Source organism: Sporobolomyces salmoneus (assembly GCF_050403485.1).
Source record: "Sporobolomyces salmoneus JCM6883 DNA, S_salmoneus_JCM6883_v1_ctg43, whole genome shotgun sequence".
NCBI lineage: Eukaryota > Fungi > Basidiomycota > Microbotryomycetes > Sporidiobolales > Sporidiobolaceae > Sporobolomyces > Sporobolomyces salmoneus.
In genome coordinates, this window is record NW_027481120.1 from 1 (window position 1) to 20118 (window position 20118).

The window sequence follows — 20118 nt, forward strand, 5'->3', positions numbered from 1 at the left end:
AGACGAGGAGAAGACGCATCTTTACAGCGAAAAATTTAAGGGAAGCGAGACCAGAATTTTACGAGTGTCCCCATCCTCCTCCGCGACCCCATCCCCAGCCACGACCGTAGCCCCAACCGCGACCGTATCCCCATCCTCCGCCTCGACCGAATCCTCCTCCGTATCCTCCTCCGAATTGACGTTTCGACAACTTGTTCTCCTCGTGCGAGTACGAGTTCGAGTTCGAGTCGACGTCGGCGGCGTGACCTTGTTGCGCTTGTTCTTGCTCTTGCTCTTGCTCTTCAAGGTGACGTTTCCAGAATCCGATATCCCACAAGTCGAAATCTCCCCAGAATTGACGTTTCGCAAGAGTCGAGGAGGAAGATTCGTCGAGAGAGTCGGCATCGAGAGATTCAGAGTCGAGATCGTCGAGAGCTTGACGTTTCCAGAAGAAGTCGAAATCGCCGAAATCACCGAATCCTCCGAAGAACGGATCACGTTTCGAGAGACGAGAGTTCAACGACGAGGAAGAGGGTTGTTGTTCATTTCTTCCGATCGAGGAAGAGGGATCGGGAGAAGTTGAAGCAGGAGGAGTCGTCGAGCGTTGTTCGAGAGGGAGAGCTTCGTTCGAAGGAGGAAGGGAAGAACCTCCAGGGACGGTGAGAGCGAGAGCGGCGGGGAGGAGTAAGGAGAACGAGAGGAGTGATTTCGAGAAGAGCATCGTCTGCTTCGGGGTAAAATCATGGTCAGCTCAAACGACGGGAAGCAGAGAGGGAGGGAATGCCTCACAGAAGAGGGGGAAAAGGAGTGAAGTGAAGTGAAAGGAAGTAGGAGGGAGAAGTGTTGAGGAGAGAAGAGAGAGAGGAAAGGGAGAGAGTCGACCTCAAGTCATTCGGTGGCAGGCGATGAAAGGCGAGTCAGAGAGAGGGGAGAAAAAGAGATCCAAGCGTTTCCTCAAAATTCAAAGATTCCCGGTGCGACCGTATCACTAACCTCATCCTCGCCTCCTGCGCATCCACAATCAGCATCGTGTACTAGAGTAATACCCGTACGTCAGTAGACTGAAGAAACCGGAGGGATAGCGATACGAGAAGAGGTAGAAGACCCACTTTGAAGCGAAAAGGCGGCGGTGCGAGGTATCACCGACTTCATCTCTTCGTGTCTGACCCAGTTATACGATATCGTGCGGTAGAGAGCTTCACACTAACACAGAGGCGAGAAGAGCCGGGAGAAACGGATTCAAGACGTCGAGAAAAAGCTGGGAGAGGTCGGTTCGACCATGCTTTGTTCCCCTTCGATCGTTGCAGTCAACCTACGGCTTCGAAGGGCTCTTCTAGGAGCGTCAGCTTGAATCGGTCACAGGCAAGTCTGGCAGCAGAGGAAGCAGCAGAGAGCAACTCACAAAACCTGCTTTTCGTTCCTTCGACCCGTCTTTCCGTACGTTCCTTTGTCTTCGTGCGCTCAGCCTAGCGTGCGAGCGTCAGACGTCCATCTGTGCATTGGCCAAAGTGAGGTAGATCCAGCGCAGTGAGCTGTGTGGTCGAGGATTACGACGTAAGCGAAATGGAAGTCGAGAACGAGTGAGAAATTACCACCGTGCACGGGAGACTCAGGCTCACCTTTTACTCCACCGTCTGATCACGCTAAGAGGAATGTGACTCGATCGATTGCCAGAGTTCGGGTGTCGAGTTGCGAAACGAGCGGGAAACTGACTGCAAAGTCGCAGTATCGAGGCGGCGATGGTGTCGACACCGGCCTCAGCTCAGGGAGAGGTAGCTGTTATCAAGAACATGGATGTCATGATGGAGCCAGGGACCAAATACGAGCCGGCAAAGTCGCGGGAGCCTCGAGTTTGAGCTGACTTGTCACGGAATCGACTCAACGTTAGATTGTTTTCTCGTCAGGGAATGAAAGTGAGTAGACTCACAGAGACTGTGCAATGACTACAAGGCGTAACGGCTGTTTGAACCGGTGTTGCGTGCAGATCGACTCGAGCGCTCCAACTTAAACTAAACCAGAAGAAGCGAAATCCAGAGGTAGAGGTACTGAGTCAGACCCGAGCAGTAGAAGATCTAATTGATCACTGCGTTGTCACCACAGAGCGGCTCCACTCGATTGTTCGGAGCAGAGAGACGGTTGCGTAGAATCGTCACACAGAGCAATCAGTCGGGCCCGTTCCGTCGCTGGTGCACACTTCTGCGATTCATCGCCCTCCTTGAGGATCGTACTCTGCTTGCTCGGTCCAGCCGCAAGGCTCGTTCATCATGAGATCTCAAGAGTCCTTGGATCCATCGTTTCCCCCGATGTCTGATAGAGCGGGTATTGCCTAAGTGGTTCTTCTGATCCATCTCGTGCCAATTCTTCCTCGCCATGTGATCGGTAGAGACGAGGAGATGAACTCGGAAGGTGTTTCTTTGATGAAGACCCCTCTCCTCCGAATCGATTCGGAATCGCTGTAGCAAGTATAGTCGAGTTCCTAGATTTGTTCGAGTGATCGGCTGCGCGGATCCGAGGTGTAAGACGATCTGGTCGAAGTGAAATACCCTAATCTCCTCGAGTCCTCTCTTGACTCCCTTCCATTCACCCCCTCTGCTTCGACTTGCTTAGTACGCACTGCAAGTCATCGCTCGGGGCTCTAGATGTCTACGTACCTCGACCAGGCGCGCGAGCGATCCCACAATCATCTCTTCAGCATCTTCGCTCAACCTCTCCGACATCTCAGGGAACTTGCTCGAAATGTACCAATCTTTGCAGCGATACATGATGCAGAGCGTCGGCCGGACCCTCAAGAAGTAAGGATCTGGCACCGTGACCTGAGCTGAGTGAGTTCCGAAATCGCACTCTTGTTTTCTTCGTTCTATCTCCCAGTTTGAGCACGCTGACTCATGCACTTGATGTCAGGTAGTTCATAGCAGTACTCTCTGCTGATGAATCGCGTCCTCACACTCGCTCTGATGCCCTGAGAATTCTAATTTGCAGCCAACGACAACAGAGTGGGCAGCCGTCTGGCTCAATGAGGCTCAAATCGTCTACCTCTTTACCATAGGGTTCTCGAGCATTGAGACCTGAAGCTCCCTCTGTCCATTCGTCTCGAGTTCTTGTGTGAGTGAATCTGAAGCGAAGAAAATCGTTTCTGCTTGAATGGACAGAGCTCACCTTCTTTAGGCTCACCAGCTCGATCCACTCACTCTTACCCCACGTGGTCATCTTGACGAACCAAGCCCGAACCTCGTCCCCCTAAGCTTGCGCCCCTTCTTGTGAGTCCGTGAGTCCGCGAGTTTCCAGGTTCGACCCCCCTCCCCGTCTCTTTCTCTTCCCTCCCTCGCTTTGTCTTCCTCTTCTCTCTCCTCCCCGTCTCCGTCTCCGTCTCCTCTCCCTTCCTCCCTCCTCCGATGCCCCGTCGACGCGAAGTTGAACGCGAAGCCCAAGAGGCCTTCGACGACATCAAGGCAAAGACTCGTTCCATCGTCAGGCTTGCAAACGAGAAGGGTTTCGATACCGTGAAGACCAGTCACTGGGAAGACGGGATGGTCCGAGTCTTCTCTCTCGAAAATTGTCAGACGATGTTCCGTCGACGTGCAGATGAGTCGGCAGACTTCGTTCGCCAAGCACTCGACCACATTCGCTTCTCTGTAGCCTGCGGGGAGTGGACGGTACGACCGGCCAATCCTTCATTCACATCAACTTTCAGCTACTGACTTTGCTGTTTTCACTCGCAGAACGCTGATCGATTACCTACCGCCGCCTCGATTCGCGCCGATATGATGAGCAACAACGATCGAAAAGACTGGGAACAACGTTTGAAAGCCGTACTCAACGAAATTCGACCCGTACAAGGTTGCCCGTGGCTCAATCAAGCGTTGGACCTCTACAAGTTCATCGCTACAGCAGCTTTCGCACTGGACACGGGAGCAGACGACGTCGTACGTGCTTCGCTCAACCCAAGGATCACGTCTCAAAGCGATGTGAACAGCCTCGTTGGATCGATCAGGGAGCTTAAAAGATCGGTTCAAGCGAATCCGGTGAGCTACGACCGGTTCCCTCGCCTTCCTTCTCTTTCTGAGAGCTAATCAGCACTATCTCCGAGCTATCTCTATAGTCTCTTTGGGACACTCAGATCGAGCAGTTCGCGCAAGCCACCCCGGACGAATGGAACTTCCTGCCGCTCTCGCTCGCTACAGGCCGTGGAACTTGCTCAACAATCTGCCATCGGGACGGGACCGCCGCACCGCTTCAAGTAGTTCGAGAACACATTACGCCCTTGGTCATCGTGGTCAAATCTCGCTTCGCAAGAGTCAAATCTATGGACTCGCGATCTAAATCTAGTTCCCCTTGCGAAATCCTCCTTTATCCTCTCGCGTCCATTATCTTACTACCGTCCATCCCCTTCCTTTTATCCTCTCTTCTTTGGATTCTCTCGTTACCCTCTTTCATTTGTGCTCGATTCCTTGCCTTGAAAACCTCCCCCAGTTTTGTCTCGCTTCGAAAAACGCCGGCTAAGCCAGACTCTTCCGTCGCAATTCCTCGAACGATTGCATGACTCGTCGAGTCAGCGCATTGCGCTCTCAGCGCGAGACCAGAAACCGGAGAGGGGAGAAGTAGACTTGGTTTTATTCTCACGAATCAAACCTTTCCCTAAACATGACCAAATCCCTCGACAGTCCTTCCATAAACGACAACGTATTCTCCGAGATCGCTGAAGTACCCATCACCGTCGTCGTCGTGGTACTTGTTGATGGAAGAAGAGGAGGAGGTGGACTCGTTTCTTTACTCGCATTCCCACTCGATCCCGATGACGTTCCCGAACCTGCTCCCGAACCAGATCCTGCCGTAGTTCTCGATCGATTCGCCTCTATAGCTCTCCTCAACACCTCGTCCTTCTTCTCGCGATCCGAAACTTCTTGTCGAACCCTCTCTAAATACTCGACCAAACTTCTCACCCGTTTCTTCATTTCCGGCATCGTGACCCTTTTTCCCGGGAACCTCACTTTCGTTGGTGGTTCGTAATGAGTCGAGAACAAGTCCGAGGTCGAATCGGAAGTCGAAGTCGAGGAAGAGGAGACGACGTTCGAAGTGGCTTGGATGAATTGATCTTGATATTCTTGATACAACGTTCCTGCGTTTCCTTCTCCTCCGGTTGCCCCTCCTCCTCCTCCTCTACCGCCAGACGAGGAGACCGAATGAGTCGTCGAGGTAGGTACGTTGATAGGTTCGGGTAAAGGAGATGGGAGGAGATGAGACAGATGTTTCAAGTGTTCAGGAATTGACCAACTGAGATGAATTCCGAGTTCGGCGGCCCATTGAAGTTTCTCGCGTTCTTTCTCTCCTAATACAATCGTAGGTACCGTCGTGGTCGTCGTCGTTGCCGAGGCGGAGGTAGAGGTAGAGGATTTGTCTTTACTCGTTGCGGATTTCGCAGTCGAGGTCGAAGTGGAAGGTTTCGCCGCGGTCGACGTTGAAGAAGAAGTAGACGGTTTCGTCGGAGATCCTCGCTTTGCTGCGGCGGAGGTAGAAGAGGTGGAGGAAGCTTGTCCGTTCTTGGGTCGATAGGTGTATTGATTCGGATGTTTCGCTCGATGAGTGACGGTTGGAACGGGAGGAGGAGGGAGAGAAGTAGGAGGTGGAGATGCTTCCGCTACTGACATAGAGCGATGATCAGTCACAGAGAGCGAGAGGGGGTGAGTAAAGCGAAAACTGACCTTGATCTTCCGTTTCTTGATCTTCCGCACCAGTCTCTCCAACATCTCCCATCACTTCATCCTCGTCATCCCCGTCTCTGTCCTTTTCGACATCCTTAGTCTCTCCTCCCAGCTCAGGCGAGATGTTCTTCTTCCGTCGATCCGTCGTCGAAGATTCTCGTTCATCTTCCTCATCTTGCGATTCCGCCAATGTTTCGATCTTCGGTACCACGAGAGTTGACGTCGATTGTTCAGTAGACGTGTCGGTCGATTTCGATTTCCCTTTACTACTCGTGGTCGCTTTCCTGTCAGTCTCAGAACAAGGCATCAGCAACTCTTTCGGAGACCTAAAACCTCGTCTCAAGACTAACCCTTTCGCACCACTCACTCCTGCACTAGTCGCTTTCTTTCCCTTCCCCGTCGTCGTTCCACTCGCTCCCGAACTCCCCGCTCTCCCTTTCCCTCCCTTCTTCTCCTTCTCCTTTTCCTTTTCTTTCTCCTTCTCCTTCTTCTCAACCTCACTTTCACTCCCCTCATCGTCACTCTCTCCCCTCTGACTCCTCCCCTCCAATTTATCCCTCTTAGCTGCTCCACCAGCTTCCAAGATACTCAAAGCGATCGCATCGTCGTATGCCGCATCTCGGGAATTCATCGTTGATCTCTTTTTCGCTGGTGCGGAAGGTTTAGGTTTACTCGTAGTCGAGGTCGAGCTAGGAGGAGGGCTATGGGAGTGAGCGGGGAGGGGTTTCGTAGAGAGGGAAGGGGATCGGGTTTGACGACGACCGGCGAAGGCTGCTGAGGGGTTTGAAGTATGGGCGGAGTTTGGGTTGGAAGTTGATGCGGCAGCGGTGGTGGTGGAGCTCGAAGCACCGGCGGATTTACCGCGAGAGGCTTTACGTAGCAATCTGGAAACGAAAACGAATCAGTCTCGAGAAAGAGAGAGAGAGAGAAAGAAATTGATTTACCCTCCAGGACCGTGCAAGTGAGGTTTACATAACTCGCAAAAGTATCGATTTGGGCATTGCTATACGACACACCCGCCGTCAGTTCGGATACTGCGGCTCGAGAGAGAGAGAGAGAGAGGTGGAGAGGGAAGTGAGTTTCTTACTTTTTCTTCCCATAATCCGACACAAGGACCATGTTGCCAGCATTTGCAAGTATCACACTGAATCATCAATCCACTAGACATTTCCTCATCTGTTCCCACTCACTCTAGTCAGCATTCTTCCACTCCACCCAGAAAGAGAGAGGGGAGAAAGTGAATTTACTATCATCTCCACAAACGCATCTCGTCACTCCCCCATCTCCTCCATCCTCATCCTCATCCTCTTCCTCCTCATCTTCGTCCTCTCCCGCTCCTGTTCGTTTCTTCTCGTCCTCTGCTCCAGTATCCGAAAGTTGATCCTCTTCCTCGTCTTCTTGATCCGGTTCTTCATCCTCCGTCCCTAATTCCCCCCCAACTCCTAGTTCTTCTTCCCGGAGACTCTTGCGTCCGGTTGTGGTGGTGACTGATCGTTTGGCACGTTTCGAGCTGCTCGATTCTTCGGCGGTTGAGGGAGCACGTTTCTTTGGGTTTCCTGAGGAGGTGGAAGTGGAGATCGGTGCCGTCGCTTTCTTGGAGGTAGAGGAGGATTTCGAGGTGGGTTTCTTCGAGTTCATTACTGCGTGTCGAGAGAGGGGAGATGGTAAGCGGGGAAGCGAATCAAACCACCGAGAGAGCGCTCTGCTTAGGCGGCCGGCTGCAGTGAAGGGCAGTGAGGTGTGCTAGTAGTCTGTTGTAGTGATTGTCGTAGACGGCGAGTTGGTGTAGGAAAGAGGAGGGAGAAAGTTCCGATTCGCTCTCTTTCTTCATCTCGACCATTCACACCGAGTTCCACCAATGACAAGCTCTATACGCTCAGGCCCTTCTCCGGATCCGATTCAGCTGACTGCGACCCGCTCAGGACCCTTCCCCTTGTTTGCTCTCTCCCCTTCTCTCTCCTCTCTTGCAGCCTCTCGCTCTGTCGCCTCGTCTTCTGATTAGATACAGTATGCCCTCACAGCCAATTCCAGATTCTATGAATGTACGTTCCCTTCATCCTCTGCTCCCACTCCAACACGTCACTCACTCGTCAGTGAGATTGGATCAGTTATCGGGACTGTCTCAATCCGACTTGTTCTCTGCCGCTCAATTAGTACAACGTAAAATCGTCTTATCCGAACAGCATCAAATCACCGTCAGAGATTCCGAAACGACGAACGAACTCCCTTTGGAATTCAAACAATTCTCGGTCCGTCATCAAGTTCTCGACACTCCTCTCCTTTCCTCTCTCTCTATCTCGAGAGAGCTGACGATTGGAGTGTCTTGTACTTGATTACGACAGACTGGGAATCTAGGATGGACGATTTCGACGAAATTGAAAGTATCCGTAGAAGTACCGGATCATTCAACGATGGAGAACGGGTCAGACGAAAGAAATCAGTCTTCCAGTTTCATTCACCGCGAACCTTTGCGTCAGTCGACTCTGGCTCCTTTTCTTCTCCCGGAAAGGTTCTCGATTTGACGGAGTATTCGTTCGTAGATTGTCAATTCGAAACTTCTTCCAGCGGATCAAGAAATCCCACAACACTCTCACGTTCTTGCCCAACCCACCTCCTCCTCAGCAGCAGATGAAGAAGAAGAACCTATTCGTCACGAAAGTCCACCTCCAGCTCGTCGAGGTCGAGGTCGAGGTCGTGGAAGAGGAAGAGGACGTCCCCGTGGCCGCGGCAGAAGTACGAAACTCCCTCAAAAAAGAGTCTCAGGTCGAGGAAATCGAACGACGAGATCTATGAGGGAAGAAAGTGATGAGGAGGAAGAAGAGGAGAGGGAGGAGGATTTGGTAGAGTATAAACCGAAGAGTGGGAAACGTAGGAAGTTAGAGGACGAAGAGGGGAATGAAGTTGTTGAGTGAAGGAAAGAAGGAAGGCTTGTTATCAGTTAGTGTTATTACCTCAGGTTGGACTGTTCGTAATCGTCAAAGTTTTGTCGTCTTTACCGTTCCTCGTCGTCGACCGACGATCTCTTGAGAGTCTCAAGAAAGCTCGGACTTTTTTTCTCGCTCGATCTTGCTTCGACTCGGCTCTAGTCCGATTCACTTCTTGCTTGACTGACGCTGTGAGCCGCCTGATCTATATACTCTCGTCTACCGTACAGTACAAAAGGTCCGACGCAGTCTCGCAGATCAAGAAGAATCTGAATTTCAAGAAAAAGAAAAGAGGGGGGCTCCCTCTTCGCCCTTTCCGAAATTCCCGACGAACCCGCTGGTTAACAAGTCCAGCGGACAGAAATGGCAGAGGGTGGAAAGTTGACCAGCGGATGACTGGGAATTTTGAGGAGGGCTCGAAAGAGATCGTCAGAGATCTTCACTCTTCGGTTTGTCAATGCTTTCTGCTGTGGTAGTACGTAGAAGCCTTTGTGCCGCCCTTGGTAATACAGTATCTTGGGACGCCGGTGCTGTGGAACACGGCGAACAATCGCGAACGTGATGGTGAGCAGACAGTCCGAGCTCGAAACTCGAGACAAGCTCACTCTCGAGAATTGGCTCACGATTAATCGATCGCTCGCAGATAGGTGAGTCGCCCACAAAGAGACGGTCTCCAACATTAGAAGCTCACTCGAAGTCTTTGTTGAGTTGCGAGTAAAAACAGTACTGAATTACTTTTGTCTTCTTTCTATCTGCTTCTTTTCTGCTCATGTCGAGATGTCGAGGAACGAGTCTATCTACAAACCCTCACTTTTCGAGACGGCGAGTTGTTCTCTCTAGTTCTTCTTCTCCTCCTCGAGGATGTACTCGATATCCTCAACCGTTGACTCCTCAATAGTCTGCTTAACCCTATCTCCCTTCCATCCCCACTTCCTCAACAAATCCGCATGGGCCCTCGATTGAGTCCCCGTTTGACAGATCGTATCCTCGGCATCCGTAGCTTGAGGTTCCGAATCGACCAACTTCTTCGCCGAAAGTTCCTTGTGAATGATCTCGCCGATCGTACCCCATTGGTGTTCACCGGTTTCGCAGAATACGTAGAGAGGAGGAGCAGAGTCGGTCTTTTCGATCTGATGGAGGAGGACGAGGTATCCGTCGATGAGGTTCTCGACCTACGCGCGTGAACGGGGAGAGTGAGCCACAGACTCATAGCGAAGTGAGAAGCAAGGAAGAAAGAGACGCACGTGAATGTTGTTCCACCAACGTTCGGGACCGTATTGAGTGACGTGCTTCTCTTCGATCGAACGACGAATCCAACGAGGGATTTGGATCGAGATCTTGTTGAAAGGTCCGGTTCCTCGTCCGTAGATGCAAGGAGCTATATCCCAACACGGTCAGCGAACTCAATCAGGAAGAAGGGAGGAAAGGACTCACGAAGCATGATTGAGATTTTCGCGTTGAGTTTACCATCCTCGACCGCTTTCTTGATCAAAAGGTCGACGTCTCGGTGAGGAGCGTGGTCGGGGACCAAATTGTCGAATTGTTCAGGGTTCTCATCCGAGAAGTAGATAGACTCGGGGTGGAGAGGGACCTTTTCGAGGAAAGCTTTGAGCGTCAGTTCATCAAAGCGAGAGAAGAAGAATTTCCGAGGTTGAACGTACGGTAAGGATACCAGTTCCGGAAGTGTGGATGTAGATCGCAGGGCTCTTGTCCTTGGGGCGTTGAGAGAGACCTTTCAAAATCGATTTGACGGAGGGTTGGTCATCGGCAGTAGCGGCGTGAATGATGATCTAGCAGACGTCGAGGTTCGTCAGTCTCCGAACAGTAGCGTGTACGGTGTTTGCCAACGCCCTGAGGCGGTCTGCGGATCGTGGAGGAACATATTCCTCCAACTCGGAATCGCGGACGAAGCTCCAAAAAGGTCTGACTCACGTCGGCTTTCGCGGATTCCTCAACCAACACCTCACTATCCAACGAACCCATGACGGGTCGGACTCCCAATTCCTTCAACTTGTTCGCCTTGGCTTCATCTCGCGAGAGAGCAGCAATCTCGTATTTTCCTTCTTCGAGGAGGGACGTCAACAAGGTTCCACCGATGAATCCGGTACCAACGATGAAGAGAGTAGGTTTGGTAGACATTTTGAGGAGCTGTAGAGAGGGAGATAGGGGAAAGGAGATCAAGAGAAATGATCAAGTCAGCACACTCAGATTGAGCTTATCGAGCTGTTGGAAGGGCCGAGGTACTCACTGTGTGCTAGTAGAGTTGCGCGTGAGAAGTGCGAGGAGATTGGAGAGAGAGGAAGAGCAAGAGATAGAAGTTCTTCTCCGAGAGCTGGGAGATTTCTAAGCTGAGCGCTGAGCTCCACGCATCGATTGTGTCATCAACTGTTTTTCCCGGTTCAAGTTGAAAGGTTTTCTAATCGATTCTCCGAGGTTCTCTCGAGCGATCCAAGCTCTTCTCTCGAAAGCGCTGAACTTTGATGCAACCAGACTCTCTTTCGCAAAACTTGAGCACAGACTCGGATGAGCTGATGAGGGTAGTAGCTGTTTTGTTCCAATGAAAGCATGCCCGATAAAGACTAAGAGAGACGACAAATCAACCGAGAAGAGGGGACAGAAAGAAGGATACGACAAGGTGAAAGAGATTATTCAAGAGAGAATTAACTACTTCGTACAGAACCTGAGAAAGAGACACGACGCCGATGGTTACTCGCTTCAGAGGGATCCCTTCTCGGCGTGCGGGTTGTTGAAGACTGATTCACGAGTGACGGCTCGAGAAGGAACTTGGAAACCGCGAGATTCGTTGATCGCATCGACTTCGGCAGCGTGGGAAGGAGGAGCGTTGACGATCATACGAGCAGAGTCGGAGAGTAGGAGGGTTTGGATGGCGACACCGAATAGCTGCAGAATGCAAAAGTTTAGGTCAATCTCAGACCGAGAAAACAGAAATGCAGGAGGGAACTCACGGTAGCGGGGAAAGTTGTGAGAGCGGCGATCGCAGTGTATCCAGGGTAAGCAGTGAAGCACTTGGAACCGTAAACGACGGCGCAAGCCATACGTCCTCCGATATCACGAGAGGCGTTAAGTGCGACCGAGTTGATGCTATTTCGCAACGACAATCTGTCAGTCACTGGTTCGACTGGTATGGAGATCCGAGACTAACGAGAATGCCCAGATGATGACAGCGTAACCCATTCCGATAACGAAAGGAGCAGTCGAAAGCGAAACGAAGAAGTTGCAAGCGTCGAGAACGGAGAAGACGAGGATGGCGAGGAAAGTGTTGCCGATGAACTCGTTCTGATGGACAGTCGATCAATCACGTCAGTACACATTGCTAGAGTGTCTGAAGGGAAAACTACGAAGGAAAGCGGCAACTTACGAAGAAAGCCCATCTGAGTTCTTGACCGGTTCCAGGCATGAGACCGAAGAGACCAGCGGGCTACAGGGTCCATAGAGCGTCAGCACAAAGCCAGTCGAGGTCGTAGAGAGGGAAACATACACCTTGAGCCGAGAAAATCGCATCTTCGAGTCCTAGAGCTCGCATGCCATCCGTAACTTGAGCCAGTTGTTGGTGGAAGATCCCCGCGACCACTAGTGCACCACAAAATCCTCCGCACAGTTGAGCCCCAATGTAGAAGGGCACCTTTCTAACAGGAAAACCTTTGAAAAGGCAAAAGGCGATCGTGAAAGAAGGGGAAAGATGACCTCCAGAGGTTCCGGCACAGCAGACGATAGCGACTATCCTCAGAGGAGTGTCAGAGAGAGTAGTGAGAGAGAGAGGAAGGAAAAGCAAGCTTACAGGCGATACCGAGAGCGTAAGCGAAACCGATAGTAAGAAGCGAACCAAATCCAGTCTCCTTCGCGGCCGTCGTGATCAAGAGGGTAGCACTCGCTCCAACTCCACAGAATACGTACATCCCGACACCGAGGAATTCAGCGAAGCACTCGACGAGGAGAGGAGGTCGTCTTCGTTCCCATGTTGTGAGCCATCGAGGAGGCGAAGGTAAATGAGCGGCTTGGTGTCCTGCTGCTCCTGCTTGTTCCGAGCGTAGAATATCGGCAACCTGATCGAGAGTACAACATCGAATCAGTACAATGAACAACGCGAATGGAAACGAACAAAAAGAAAAACTCACTCCGATTTCGACGTCTCCGGCATTTCGGTTAAGGTGATCGCGTTGAGCTTGCATAGTGAAGGAGAAGAGGGCGAGTCGGTGTGAAGGAGTGAGAAATGAAGGGGAGAGAGAGCGCAAGAAGGAGAGAGGAAACTCGAAGAGCGCTGGTGGGGTGGACAGCGACGGCCTGGCGGGGGATAATGATCGTTCTTTCGGGGGATAGGACTCGAATCTAGCCGGGCCCCGCAAAGGTTACCTCGCGTTAGACCAAAAATAGGTCAAAACTTGAAGGGAAAGCGGGAAGAACTCCGGTTTGTTCGAACGCGAAATCCAATTTCAGCCTTTTCAAAGTCGAACGCTTCGTCAGCTTGTGCACGTAAAGACACGTGAAAAGCAGCAGAGGGCCTCGTATCACGCGAGAGAGAGAAATAGATCAACTTACCGAGGGAATCGAATCAGCCCGACCGTGCTCAGACTTTCGCAATCCTCATCATCCACCGACATTCGAAACCATTCATCCGGACTGCAAGCTGCAGGAGCGTCAGAGCGTCGGAAAGCGAGACCAGCTGACGAGATTGCGTTCCATGCGGAACACACGGACCGAGTTTCTTTCAGAATTCCGGACGAATTGACTGTCAATCTCCTCGAACACGAATCGACACTCCGACGAGAGGTTGCTTACGAGTCTCGCTCTTTGACGGCGGAAATAAGTCCCCTTCAAGTCCCTGGGTAAACTCAAATACTCCCAACTCATTTCGTACTAAAGTCCGATCTGTTCAACTTGCGAGTCGCAATCGCTGTCGGCTTCGTTCACGCTTCGCTTCGCTTGAAGTTCGATCGGTCGGTGGGGGATCTCCTCCTCGTCGTGCGACACCTGAGCCACGAGTCGTGAACGATCGGTTCCTTGTTCGTCTATTTGGCTCGAAAGCTCCGTGAATGGGAAAGGGATTTGGCGACAAAACGGCGGATTATGGCCACGAGTTCCGTATCACTTGACCAGTCGATCGAGAGAAGCGTGACTGAGTCGTTAGCATCGGCGGAGATATCGAGGAGCGAGTTCTTGAGCTCGAAAGCGATTTTGAGAGGGAGGAGGAAAGAGAGAAGAGCAGAAAGAGTTGATGAAGCGCTTACGGCTTGATCTGTTAGCCAAGGATATCGTCGAGAGCTTGGCGGGCTATTTGCGAGAAGAACGAGCCTCTGTGATCGAAAAACGAAAATGTCGAGTCTTGGCTCGTTTCCGTGGTTCCATAGGTCTGGTGACAGATAGGGGTCGGCACTCCAATCTCGAGGACTGGCTGGAGTCTCAAGGACCGACAGAAGAGGTGTACAGTGTCTGCGAAGCTGTTTCACAAGACTCGAGCTCAAAGCTCTTTCGTCAAGGAAGACAACGCACACCTCGATTCGGACGTTTACTGATGATAGACTGGAATCTGTGAGTAGCTTACAGTACACGGAACGGGATCAAGAGAACGAGGTGAGAGAGCGCTTCGAGGGCAATCTGAATGAACGGAAAGGACTCAGCGAATCTCTTCGAACGAGAGCTGGTGCAGATTACCTCACGACTGGTACTGTCCTTCACAGTCCCTCCCTCAACAAGCCTCTTGTGGGACGGTTGGTTTGATGCTTGGTCTTCGATGTTGACGAGGAGATAAGAGCGACCTTCAGAAAGGAGTCTCCCGATGTGGCGGTCAGAAGTAGGCAGACTGAGGTCAGCAGTCGTAGGGAGGCATCTTCCTCAGTCTCCAGATACAGATGAGGGAAGTCGCGAGGGATATGGGAGGTCCGTTCAGGAGTCGAGGCCTTGAGAAAGTGAGTCGATTTCCCACTCGAGCGAGTTTCCCTTTCTCACTCTCTCCCTTCACCACCTTTCTCGCTTCCACACTCCGTGAGTTCCTCAACATGCTCTTCTTCACTGGCTCAACCCGCTGACAGCTCCGTTGCTTCCTCCCTCCTCCTTTCACCGCCTCCGCGTCACCACTCCCTCCCTCCGATCGCCTCCCTCTCCGTCACTTCCCGATCCACCTCTCATTGACCCCGCTCGCCGCTCTACAGTACATCGTAAGTATCCACTCACCTTATCGCACGCTCTGTCAGGGTCGATTCGCTCGCGCCCTCCCGTTCATCCAATGTTATTTGTTCGCTGACTCATCGTGTCCCCTTTCGCTCATCCCTTACAGTACACCCGCCACTCACGTACTCGATACAACTATGCAAATCTTCGTCAAGACCCTCACCGGAAAGACCGTAAGCACCGCCTCCCTCTCTTCGTCACTCAACTCACTCAACTTACTCGACCTTTACTTCGCGAGTAGATCACTCTCGAAGTCGAGTCCTCCGACACTATCGACAATGTCAAAGCGAAAATTCAAGACAAGGAAGGAATTCCTCCCGACCAACAACGGTAAGTTTTGAATTTCGACGATTGTTCTCGTTTCTCTCGCCTTTGCTGACTCGCTTTTCTGCTTCTTTCTGGGCCCACGTTCAGATTGATCTTCGCTGGAAAGCAGCTCGAGGACGGACGTACCCTTTCGGACTACAACATTCAAAAGGAATCGACCCTTCACTTGGTCCTTCGTCTCCGAGGAGGAATGCAAATCTTCGTCAAGACGTTGACTGGAAAGACCGTGAGTCGACAATTGAGTCTGTGGATCCAGGCGGAACTGATGCGTTCGATTGCGCTCATAGATTACCCTCGAAGTTGAATCTTCTGACACGATTGACAACGTCAAGGCTAAGATTCAAGACAAGGAAGGTATCCCTCCTGATCAACAACGGTGAGTCGTCAATCCTCCCCTTTGTTTGGCCCGAAGAGACGGGACGAGTCATAAAACGGACTGTTTTTGTCCGTTTCATTCGCTGACCCTTTCTCCCATCTTTCTCTCATCTAGTCTCATTTTCGCCGGAAAGCAACTTGAAGATGGTCGTACTCTCAGTGACTACAACATTCAGAAAGAGTCGACTCTCCATCTCGTCCTTCGTCTCCGAGGAGGAATGCAGATTTTCGTGAAAACTCTCACGGGAAAAACCGTGAGCAATTGTCTCCGATTCGGATCTGTCGCCTGTCTCGAAGAGATCGCTGATGCGAACCGGACCTGCTCGCAGATTACTCTCGAAGTAGAATCGTCGGACACGATCGATAACGTCAAGGCTAAGATTCAGGACAAAGAGGGAATCCCTCCTGACCAACAACGGTACGTTGATGCATCTCTCTCGAGGCTGTTCGACGCTGCGGAGTCTCAGGCTCTCCCAGAGCTTGCGATTGTGATGCTTTCTCGAGACAATCGCAAGCTACTTCGAGAATTGAGGTCTGAAGATTTATTTTTCGAGATCTTGGCGTCCTGACACCTTTACTTTCTTCTTGTTTCTGCTAGATTGATCTTCGCTGGAAAGCAACTCGAGGATGGACGTACCCTTTCGGACTACAACATTCAAAAGGAATCGACCCTTCACTTGGTTCTTCGTCTACGTGGAGGAATGCAAATCTTCGTCAAGACTTTGACCGGAAAAACCGTGGGTCGCGAAGGATGTCACACCGTTTGTGGAATCAGGCCGAACTGAATTTTTCCGCGAGATCCACAGATTACCCTCGAAGTCGAGTCTTCTGACACGATTGACAACGTCAAGGCTAAGATTCAAGACAAAGAGGGAATCCCTCCTGATCAACAACGGTAAGTCGATACTGCTCTCTCCTCCCTCTTCGCCCGCCAAGATTCGAAGGTCTTGCAAATCATCGCTATTCTTTCGCTCGTTTCTTGTACTGACCTGTCTCTCCCATTCTCTTCCCTCAGTCTCATCTTTGCCGGAAAGCAACTCGAGGATGGAAGGACGTTGAGCGACTACAACATCCAGAAGGAATCGACTCTTCACCTGGTTCTTCGTCTCCGTGGTGGTTGCTAGGCTGTTCGTCTAGACTCGACTACTACATGAGTCTCAACTGACGCTCGAACCTGATAGTCGATGACGAGGGATGGGAGGAAGAATCGTTTTTGTGTTTAGTTTTTGCAACGATCACCTTTTCCACTTCAGGATCGCTAGGAACAGAGAGATCGGGCTGAGCCCGGATATAGAGACACTTACGTTTTCGCTCGATGACATGCGTGAACGAGAGGGAGGCCTTCAGCTCAGTCGGGACGACTATGCGAAAGAAAGCCTCGAAATGCAAAATCGACTCGGAGCGCGATCCCAGCTTGGCTTCGAATCTGCGCTTCTTCCGGCTGTCACGATAGTTACGATTCGTGTGCAATGCTCGAGATCAGTGGCACGAAGCCAGAATCGCATGGTTTGCGAAGAGAGCCCTCCGACTCTCGCCTTGACTTTCTTCCTTTCCTCCCATTCTCCGAAGGTCGATCGCGCTTCAACCACGCGCAATACACCTCTAATACTCTCGATCGCCCAAGAACAGGTTTCGCAGCGGCTTAGGCGGGCGTTCTTCCCTCAACTTCTTCGCGAGTCATTCAACTTGTTCCCTCTAGCCTCGACACATCATGGAACAGGCTAGACTCGTACTGAAGGAAACATTCGGCTTCGAAAGCTTCCGTGGTGAACAGGAGAAGGTACGCTGCTGTCTCTCTCGCCTTCGGATCCCACTAATTGATGAACTCGTTTTGACGTGGCTCTCGATCGTCTACAGGTCATTCATCGACTCGTAGTAGATGGAAAGAATGCTCTGTGCTTGATGCCCACTGGAGGAGGAAAATCGTTGACGTTTCAGGTCCCTGCTCTCGTTCGTTTCTCGCTTCTCCCTCAGCGCTCCGAAGCTGACCTATCTGACCCGCTAGTGCCTCGAAGGATTGACTCTAGTCGTATCTCCACTGATCGCGCTCATGAAGGATCAAGTTCAAGCGCTCAGGAAACGGGGAATCGAAGCAGCTTCGATGGATTCGAGTTTGTCGACGGACGAGATGAGCGAGGTCAGGTCGAAGTTGAGGAATGGGGTGCTCAAGATTCTTTACGTTGCTCCAGAAAGGTGAGGACTGTTCTCTCACCAGCGGGACCGATCGGGTGCGCCGAATTGACTCGATTTTTGACGAAAGGTTGAACAATGAGGTCTTCGTCTCGATGATCCTCGACCAGAGGATCGCTCTTCTCGCTGTAGAGTACGTCCAACCTCCCATTCGTACTGAAATTGAAGTGCTGACCATTCCTCGTCTATAGCGAAGCGCATTGTGTCTCTGAATGGGGTAGCTCTCTCCTCCTCTCTCGTCTGAACCAGGGCACTCTCGTCTGTACCAGATCACTGATCCCATCTCGATCGCTACTAGGTCCCTCCTTCCGCGCCGAATACCTCAAGGTCGCTCGATTCGCGAAAGAGATTGCGGCGGAACGAGTTCTCACGCTCACGGCGACCGCTACTCCCTCGGTCGTCCGCGATATCTGCGCGAAGGAGAACGGGTTCGATGTCGACCTCGAACATGGAGTCTTCTCAACCGGAGCTTATCGCAGCAACCTTCAACTTGTCGTTCAACCCGTTTCGAAACAGAAAGACAAAATTAGTGTCCTCGTTCCATTCCTCAAATCGCTCGGTGAAGGTGCTTCGGCGATCGTCTACGTTACGACTCATGGTCAAGCGGAAGACCTCGTCGGAGATCTCAAATCGAAAGGGTTCACGAACAACGTCGCATTCTATCACGCAGGGATGAAACCCGACGAACGTAAAAAGGTTCAAGACGATTTCATCGACGGAGAAGGAGGAATCGTCGTGGCGACGATCGCGTTCGGAATGGGAATCGACAAGGCGAACATTCGAGGAATCGTTCATGCGTATCTACCAACGACGTTGGAGAACTACTCGCAAGAAATTGGCAGAGCTGGAAGAGATGGTTTACCGGCAAAATGTCTTCTTATGCCTGCCGGTTCAGACTTCCCCATTCTCGAAGGCTTCGCGTGAGTTTAGTCTCATCTTTCTGCCCGAGTTCTCACCTCGTGCTGAAGCTATTTGATACAGTCGCTCAAATACTCCTTCGGAAAAGTCGATGCGAGAATGGCTACACGATGTCTTTGCAGGTCAAATCGACCCAGCCGATAACACTCTATCTTTCGCTCTCTTCCGCCAATCGAGGGACTTTGATATCGACGTAAGTCTCTCTCTTGTTCACACGCTGTTTCGAGACTGACACTCTGAGTGCCTGCAGAGAAACGCTCTCTCGCTTCTCTACGCCAATCTCGAATTGGAATTTGGTCTCATTCGGTGAGTCGCCTAGCCTTTCTTCGAGATCTTCACGCAAATCCGCGACTCATCCCGTGTCGTCTGGTCAGCGCCGTCACTCCTTTCTATTCAACTCACAAGATGAAACCTCTCGCTTCAAACTCCGGAGCGTTCCAAGAGATTCTCACTCAGTCGACGCCGGCTGCCGAAGCTATTCGAGCGAATTGGAAGAAAGGTCCAACTTGGTACACCGTCGACGTTCTCGCCGCTGCTGCAACGAACGGTACGACGAGGCAAGAGGTCGTTCGTCAGATCTCTCAATGGGAATAGTGAGTCTCTCGTTCTAGCTTGTGCCCGCCCGAACCGAGTTGATAAAGTGTCGATGAGTAGTCAAGGAAAATGCGAAATCAACGTTTCGGACGTCATGAACCGATATGCAGTACTCAAAGCACTCCCGAAGGATCAAGACGAGATCGAAGAGTTGGCGAAGAAGCTTTTCGATCAGATGCACGAACGTGAAGAGGCGGATGTCAATCGTCTCAAGGGGGTTGGTGACTTCATTCGTCAAGACGAGTGTGAGTCTTTCTGTCTTTTACGTCACCAATTCTGAGCTTATTCTCGTTGTCTCCATCAGGTTTCTCTCACGCTCTCGCCAAGTACTTCGGAGACACGACTTCGGTGCCAAATGGAAGATGTGAAAACTGCACGGTACAGCACTTCTCCTCTCTGAAGTCTGTACACCTGATCCTGACAATCTCTGCCCCCTTCATACAGCACTGCTTGATCAAGAAGCCTCTCTCCTTCAAAGCGAGCGGGGCGTCCGACTTCACCGACAAGCAATTCAACTTCGTCCTCGCAAATTGCGGTGTCCGTGACGACTCTCGACTCCTCGCCAAGGTTGCGTTCGGCATCCGTTCTCCACGAATAACCGCTCTCGGACTCCCACACGCGCCCTGCTTCGGGATTCTTTCCGATTGCGACTTCAACACTCTCGTCAACCGTTTCGAAGACGAATGCGCCAAGGTCAATCACAAGAACAAAGGACAACTTGGTTACAAGAAACCTACCGCCGCGGCTGCTGGAGAGAAACGAGGAGCCGCCAATCGAGGAGGAACTGCACCTCCGACGAAAAAATCCAAAAAATGAGAATTGAGTTGTTTCAATCGTTCTCTAGAATACCTTTTACCCGTTCTATTCCCTCCCTCTCGATGAATACCCTTGGACTGCAACGCTCCGTCTCTCTCTCTCTTTCTCTA

The 20118-nt window shown here is 51.5% G+C and overlaps 8 protein-coding genes across 8 annotated transcripts; 4 read left to right on the top strand and 4 right to left on the bottom strand.

The window, feature by feature from the left end:
* Nucleotides 1-58: 58 nt before the first annotated feature.
* On the bottom strand, nt 59-700 carry JCM6883_002974 (uncharacterized protein; the record flags this gene model as incomplete). The annotated part of the gene is made up of 1 exon (XM_076633692.1): nt 59-700. The coding sequence occupies one exon, from the start codon at nt 698-700 to the stop codon at nt 59-61; it is 642 nt and encodes a 213-aa protein (XP_076486270.1).
* A 2671-nt stretch (nt 701-3371) lies between these two features.
* On the top strand, nt 3372-3979 carry JCM6883_002975 (uncharacterized protein; the record flags this gene model as incomplete). Its single annotated transcript, XM_076633693.1, has 3 exons — nt 3372-3632; nt 3699-3902; nt 3971-3979. The coding sequence occupies 3 exons, from the start codon at nt 3372-3374 to the stop codon at nt 3977-3979; spliced, it is 474 nt and encodes a 157-aa protein (XP_076486271.1).
* A 616-nt stretch (nt 3980-4595) lies between these two features.
* On the bottom strand, nt 4596-7316 carry JCM6883_002976 (uncharacterized protein; the record flags this gene model as incomplete). The annotated part of the gene is made up of 6 exons (XM_076633694.1): nt 4596-5617; nt 5679-5962; nt 6029-6562; nt 6623-6681; nt 6766-6854; nt 6926-7316. The coding sequence occupies 6 exons, from the start codon at nt 7314-7316 to the stop codon at nt 4596-4598; spliced, it is 2379 nt and encodes a 792-aa protein (XP_076486272.1).
* Nucleotides 7317-7687: 371 nt separating this feature from the next.
* JCM6883_002977 (uncharacterized protein) lies at nt 7688-8471 on the top strand (the record flags this gene model as incomplete). Its single annotated transcript, XM_076633695.1, has 4 exons — nt 7688-7720; nt 7787-7927; nt 8021-8100; nt 8219-8471. 4 exons carry the CDS (start codon nt 7688-7690, stop codon nt 8469-8471), a joined length of 507 nt encoding a protein of 168 aa, XP_076486273.1.
* Nucleotides 8472-9438: 967 nt separating this feature from the next.
* Nucleotides 9439-10741, bottom strand: JCM6883_002978 (uncharacterized protein; the record flags this gene model as incomplete). The annotated part of the gene is made up of 5 exons (XM_076633696.1): nt 9439-9774; nt 9847-9980; nt 10037-10193; nt 10264-10392; nt 10535-10741. The coding sequence occupies 5 exons, from the start codon at nt 10739-10741 to the stop codon at nt 9439-9441; spliced, it is 963 nt and encodes a 320-aa protein (XP_076486274.1).
* A 576-nt stretch (nt 10742-11317) lies between these two features.
* JCM6883_002979 (uncharacterized protein) lies at nt 11318-12792 on the bottom strand (the record flags this gene model as incomplete). Its single annotated transcript, XM_076633697.1, has 7 exons — nt 11318-11503; nt 11569-11704; nt 11766-11899; nt 11982-12041; nt 12102-12340; nt 12402-12666; nt 12739-12792. The coding sequence occupies 7 exons, from the start codon at nt 12790-12792 to the stop codon at nt 11318-11320; spliced, it is 1074 nt and encodes a 357-aa protein (XP_076486275.1).
* Nucleotides 12793-14925: 2133 nt separating this feature from the next.
* JCM6883_002980 (ubiquitin family protein) lies at nt 14926-16614 on the top strand (the record flags this gene model as incomplete). Its single annotated transcript, XM_076633698.1, has 9 exons — nt 14926-14961; nt 15030-15118; nt 15203-15341; nt 15403-15491; nt 15606-15744; nt 15820-15908; nt 16089-16227; nt 16297-16385; nt 16506-16614. The coding sequence occupies 9 exons, from the start codon at nt 14926-14928 to the stop codon at nt 16612-16614; spliced, it is 918 nt and encodes a 305-aa protein (XP_076486276.1).
* Nucleotides 16615-17201: 587 nt separating this feature from the next.
* JCM6883_002981 (RecQ family ATP-dependent DNA helicase) lies at nt 17202-20008 on the top strand (the record flags this gene model as incomplete). The annotated part of the gene is made up of 12 exons (XM_076633699.1): nt 17202-17270; nt 17348-17440; nt 17496-17683; nt 17751-17813; nt 17872-17897; nt 17979-18600; nt 18662-18791; nt 18849-18904; nt 18973-19191; nt 19253-19437; nt 19497-19570; nt 19637-20008. 12 exons carry the CDS (start codon nt 17202-17204, stop codon nt 20006-20008), a joined length of 2097 nt encoding a protein of 698 aa, XP_076486277.1.
* Between the last annotated feature and the right edge of the window lie 110 nt (nt 20009-20118).